Genomic DNA, 6,000 nt, shown 5'->3' on the forward strand with positions numbered 1-6,000 from the left:
CCCTGACCAGGCCTTCCCCAGGTGGGCTGGAAGTTAGTCTTCATTCTAATGCTGGGCAGCTGAAGATTCTCTGAAATCTTGCAAATGGCTCATGGAGTAAGAAATACTGCTATATTCTATTCCAGTTATTTCCTGTCCCTCCCTGGCCTGATTCCAGGGGCCAAATAAAGAGGCCCTTGTTTGGTGGAGTCCATCCCTGCTCCTGAGTAAGTGAGCACTGGTCCCTGGTCCAACTTGGTCTGAGGCCACAGGGAAGGGGTGGGAGGATGTTGGGGAGGAAGTCCCAGGTGGGGAGAGCTTAGGAGGAGACAAGAGGCCCTGCTCTGCAGGCAGCCCAACCCTGCTCCAGAAATAAAAATAAGAGATGAAGGAAAACAAATGGGGGCCCTAAACAGGATCCTGTAGGGGTCACAGCTATTTTCCCTCCTTCCCAGGAGAGATCCCAACCCTTCTTTCCCACGGAGAAAACAAACACAGCTATGGAAATCTTGTGCCATCCTGGCACCTGAAAGTCTATCACCAATTGGAAGTTGCTCCTACCTGCACTTCTCCCTTTGCCAAACACAGTCCTCCCCGACATCTGCTTCCTCCCAGGAAAATTTAGAATTTGGAATCTTCTTCAGATTCCAAAGAAGTTATTGTTCTATATCATGCCACTTCTGCTTGGGTGTTATTTCAACTCAGAGGCAGTAGAAACTCACATCTCTATTTTGCTGGAATGCTCTTCCTGAATCATTAAGAAAACAGTAATTAAGTACCTTCTTTGTTTGAAGCTCTTGAGTACTTTTTGAAGCCCATCCCAAACCCAAGTCCTAGAGTCCACATTCCCCACCTTATCAGGGAAGAAGGATGTTGATGGGATCGGCTCAGGGACAAATCACTGGAAGATCTCTGGGAGATTGTTGCATGATAGTTGGAAAGTTTTCATTGCAAGGAGAAGAGAAACAAGATAGTATCAGGGTGGCAAGAACTTCTCACTTTCTATTGTGTGGAAGCTCAGTACCTGAGATGCTAGGGGGGCAAGGTCTCAGAAAGGCACAGACAGAAAGGAGAGAGACGATGGGGGTAATATGAATGAGAAGAAACTGAGGGTGGGCTTGATGACTTGAAGAGCAAGACCCGGAGAGAAGCCACATCATCTCACACTAAGATGTGGCTGGGAAAGGTCTGAGATTGGCAGCATTTAAAACCCTGGCTTCCAAGGTGCTGGGGCCTGAAGGAAACTGAGAAATTTTCTGGCCAGTGATTCTCAAAGCCTGGTCTCTGGACCACCTCTACAGAATCACCTGGTGGGCTGATTACACCTGCAGATTCCTGGGATCCTTCTGTCTTACTGAATCCTATTTGCTGGGGGTTCAGCCCAGGCAGCTACCATTGTTTATTAAGTTTCACAAGTGATTTTGATAGTTCTCAAAGTCTGAGATCCCTTAATCTAATTCAACCTCCTCGTTCTCCAGATGTGAGGCCTGAAGCCCAGAGAAGCAAAGCAACAGGCCTAGGGCCACAGAGCTAACTGATGGCAAAGCTCAAATGGGAACTCTGTTGCTCCTGATCACCAGAGCCGTGTTCTTCCCATTTCAATATGCTGGAAGCCTCCTTACCTGTTTGGAGCTATTTCCCCTGCCCCTAAAAGCCAAAGCCTGCACCTTTCATCCATTCCTGCATCCTGCTGAGGACTTCTCCTTCCTGAGCATGCTCTGGTCACAGCCTCTGCAGGCTGGAGGGCAGGGGCAAAGAAGGAAAGACTCAGTTCTCTTCCAAGACTTTAGTAACAGGTGTGGGATTGGCAAATGTGTAGAGAAGGAGAAAAGACACAGTTATACCGAAGGGGAGATTGGGGTTTGGTTTGTACTGCTCATAGCTAACTTTCATTGAGCATCTGCTATATACCAAATACTGTGCTAAGTCCTTCCTATACATTAGTGCAAACTCCATGGAGCAAATATTAATCAGCCCTGTTTTGTAGATGAAGAAAGTGAGGCTCATACAGGAGTGGTCACTTGGCCAAGGTCATATGGCTAATAAGAGGCCAAATCACCTCCATCAGCTCCATGTACAACCATGATCTTTGTAATGGCCCAATGCAGTGTGAACTGTCATCCATCGTAAACCGAACAAGACTGCACAAGAACCCCGAGACCTTGGTAAAGAAAAGCAAGCTTCCCTGCAATGGTATGTGATCACGCCTGGGGAGTAGAACTTTTTCAAACCCTTTCTGCTTAACACTAACCATTGAAAATATTTAGAAAGGCATTAGCCTGCAGGCCTGCTTTAGAAAAGATGACATGGAGAAAAGGTTAGACGGCTTTTGAAAATCTTTTTCTTTCTTTTTAAATGGAAACTTGATATCCGTTTGCTTCCTTTCCATTTGCCTTTTTCTCTTGAAAGCAGTGTGTCTTCAGAATTTATAGCTGCTTGAGGGATTTGGTTATATTTGGGTCTGACCTAAGACTCCGGTGTGATTGCAGGCTTATGTAGTCCGTGGCGTGTAGCAGCTGTTACCTCTCCTGATATCATGGCACATGACTGTCATGATAACCTCTCTCCATTCATTTTCTGTAGTGTCCCCCAGGGATAGGAGAAGGAATCAAAGCAGATCAGTGCCTCAGAGGAAGGACAAGGGTTCCCCAGGCCATGTGGACAGCATGTGACAGATGCCCCCCTTTAGGTTTACCTGCTAACCAGACCTTGGCTTCTTCCTTAGAAAACATCAGGTAGCCTTTTGAACAATTCAGTTAGTAGGACCACCAAACAAAAAGAAGATGAACACGTTTTCATAAGAGGGGGAGGACGCACTGAATTCCATCTTACCAGGATTTGGCGTCTGTCAGCTGAGATGAGGAACAACTATAATTTGATTCTGGGCATTCCATAAATGAACAGAGTTAGAAATATTTCTGGGGAAAAACTAAAAATGTGTGACCCCCTAGTCATCTTTTTCATATCTCAAGCTTCCAATAACTTAAAGGCTGGTTGGGGCTACGTGGCTGTAAAATGCTTTTACTAACGGATAATGAATGTAGTATATCTGGGTGATAGCTGTCAGTGAAGAGGGGAGGGAGAGAATGCAGCCTCTGCAAAGCTCTTGAGAAGCGTGGCTTCTGCTCTAGCCCTGGAAATGCTGAATGAATGCTGCCTTTCTGTGTACGAGCTGCCTCCCTGCTTCCCAAATGCCGCGTCTGCAGTAACTACAAACTATTTTGTATGCTGCATTAGTGACGCTGCCTTAGCCGACACATCATTACTACTGAAATAACGCTGGTGTGATATTCAAGCCCAGTGTCCTTTTTAATTAAACTGAGGCTGTTGAGTGAGTCATTCCCCATACCAGATTTTCCTTCCTTGGTTCTATTTCTAGAAGCTAGTACCTTAGCATGTTCTACTAACACCTGAGTTGGTTTTTAGCCAGCTCCCCAATCTGCAAATCCTTTGCAGAACAAAAAATATTATTCAATCTCCAAACACGCACAGACTGCATAAGAAACAAAACCCACAAAAAACTTTAGAGTAAGTTCATCAGTAAACCCAAGGTCCAAAAATGCCCAGTCCCCCTCCTGCTAGTCCCCAACTTACCAAGCGGTAGAGCGATGAAGAAGGGTAGCCAGCACAAGATGAACATACCGACCACAATGCCCAACGTCTTAGCTGCTTTCTTTTCCCTGGAGAACTTAAAAAGTTTGACAGCTATGGAACTCCTGGGGTTGTGGCCCTTGGCCTTGGTACTGCTAAGGGTGTCCTCGTGAAAGTTCTTGGAGTGGATCCTCAGGGTCAGCTCCTTGGAGTTGGACATCTCCTTCATGACTCCTGCCTCTAGGTTCTTGGTGGTTCTCTTGGCCACTATATAGACACGGCAGTACATGACTAGAATGACCGCCAGAGGGATGTAGAAGGAGCCCAGGGAAGAGAAGAGGGCATAGAAGGGTTCTTCGGTGACCCCGCACTCCTTGTCATCATTGGGTGCCGGCTCCTTCCACCCAAGGAGAGGCCCGATGGAGATGACGGTGGACAAGACCCAGACACTGAGCAGCGCCAAGATGGCCTTCCTCCGGGTGACCAGCGTGGGGTACTGCAGAGAGTAGCGCACCCCGATGTAGCGATCGATGGAGATGGCGCACAGGCTCAGAATGGACGCTGTGCAGCACAGGACATCCACGGCTGCCCAGATGTCACAGAAGATCCGCCCCAGCACCCAGTAGCCGAGCACCTCCAGGGCCGCTGAGAAGGGCAGGACGGTAAAGCTCAACAGCAGGTCGGCCATGGCCAGGTTGACGATGAAGTAGTTGGTGGGCGTCCGCAGGTGCCGGTTGCAGGCCACAGACAAGATGACTAGGATGTTGCCCACGATGGCAAACAGGATGAAGGCGCCCAGCACCAGGCCCACAGAGATGGCCCTGGTGATGTCCAGCTGGGGCAGTGTGGAGTTGCTCGAGGTCTGGTTGGGGCCAGTGAAGTTGGCATTTTTCAACTCTCCCCAGCGGGCAGGTGCTGATGTGTTGTGGCCGGTGTCCAGATCGGGATTCATCTTAGAGTCCGCCCTCCATAGCCAGGGGGATGATTGGGCTCGGAAGGGCTGCGGCGAAGGCTCCTCAGCTGCCCTGAAACTTTGCTTCCCCCGTGGTCTTCTTCCCAGAGGCGCCCTCCTGGCGGGGAGTCATCTCCCCCGGGCAGCCCAGCCCGGCAGCACGTCTCCTGCCTGCACCGAGCCGCTCGCTCGCCTGTCAGAGCGAGGAGGAGGAGAGAGGGGACGAGGCGGCAGCTCCAAGTTTAATGGTCCACGTCAGGCGCGCCGGGCCGGGCTTGCGGGGGAGCGGCGGGGAGGAGGGGGCGGCAGGGCCGGGGGCGCCCGTAGGTGCCCAGCTCTCGCGGGTCTGCGGACCGCGGCGCGTCCTCCGCCCAGAGAGCGCCGAGGAGGGTCTGCTTTCAATGAGCCGCCTCTGGGTTGACTGCACGGCGGTGACATCAGGCGGGGGAGCCCGGCGCCCTGACTCCGCGCGGCACTAGGGGGCAATGCGGGTCCAGCCAAGGCTCCCGCAGCCCCGACGCCGCCACCCCGGCAAGCCGGCAGGCCAGCCGCGTCCCCCGCCGCTCCCAGGGCGCGCCCTCTGCGGGGGGCGGGGCGGGGGCAGGGGCCGGGAGGGCGGGACCTGGGCGTGGAGATGGCGGGTCACTCACCCCTAGGCGGCCCGCTGGCGTTATTTTCCCCGCTAGTCACTCTTCCGCGTCAAAGGTGGGTTGGGGGCTGCTTACCTCTAATAGGGGGCTCCCAGAGTGGGCCCCGAATTTAACGGGATATGCAACTTGTCCGGCACCTGAAAGAGGGAAAGAGAATTCTAGGATTAGGCAGGTAGGAGGGACTTGAGTCGGATCTGAGGCCAGCCCTCATCCTTCATCTCGCTCCCCTCGCCCCGTGCAAACTCTTTGGCCCCAGTAAAATCCGGCTTCTCTTCATCCTTTCATTCGCTCAGGCATTCACTCATTTATTCAACCGATTGTTACTGAGTCTCCACTCTCTGCCCTGGCTCTGGGGGCTGTGAACACAGCAAATGAACAAAATAGACGGACTCCTGCCCTCTAGGAGCGTAGCTTCTCCCGACAGAAGACAGACAGTAAACTAAATAAGCAGATAATGAGGTGTGTAATGTGGTGACAGGTGTTAGGCTGAAAATAAAGTAAGGAGGGGGAAATGCAGTGGCGTGTTTATGGGGTGGATTTGAATGTTAAGTGGGTGCTTGGGATGTCACTGAAGTGATATTTGAGGAAACATGAAGGGAATTGAGGGAGGAAGCTAGCTGGCTATCTGGGAGTGGGGGTGAGGGAGGTCAGAGACCTGGGGAAGGGACGTAGAGGATCTTGGTTATTTGTTGAGTTTTTTCCTTTCTGTCTGATATCCATCTTGAACATTCAGTCACAAGGACGCACTCCCAAAAGTGGGTGAATGGTACTTAGAAGAGAAAGTATGGGCCAAGAAAGAAAGAAAGAAAGAAAAAGCCAAAGAACTTT

At 51.1% G+C, this 6,000-nt stretch overlaps 1 protein-coding gene across 1 annotated transcript in view; it reads right to left on the bottom strand.

Moving 5' to 3' along the window:
• Positions 1 to 4,945, bottom strand: part of ADRA1B (adrenoceptor alpha 1B) — a 56,148-nt gene extending 51,203 nt beyond the window's left edge. The window contains exon 1 of the mRNA XM_030822510.1: positions 3,574 to 4,945. Coding sequence (XP_030678370.1) covers positions 3,574 to 4,522 — 949 coding nt within the window. The 5' untranslated portion in view covers positions 4,523 to 4,945. The remainder of the gene's footprint in view (positions 1 to 3,573) is intronic.
• Positions 4,946 to 6,000: the final 1,055 nt, after the last annotated feature.

Source organism: Nomascus leucogenys, chromosome 2 (genome assembly GCF_006542625.1).
Source record: "Nomascus leucogenys isolate Asia chromosome 2, Asia_NLE_v1, whole genome shotgun sequence".
Taxonomy (NCBI): Eukaryota; Metazoa; Chordata; class Mammalia; order Primates; family Hylobatidae; genus Nomascus; species Nomascus leucogenys.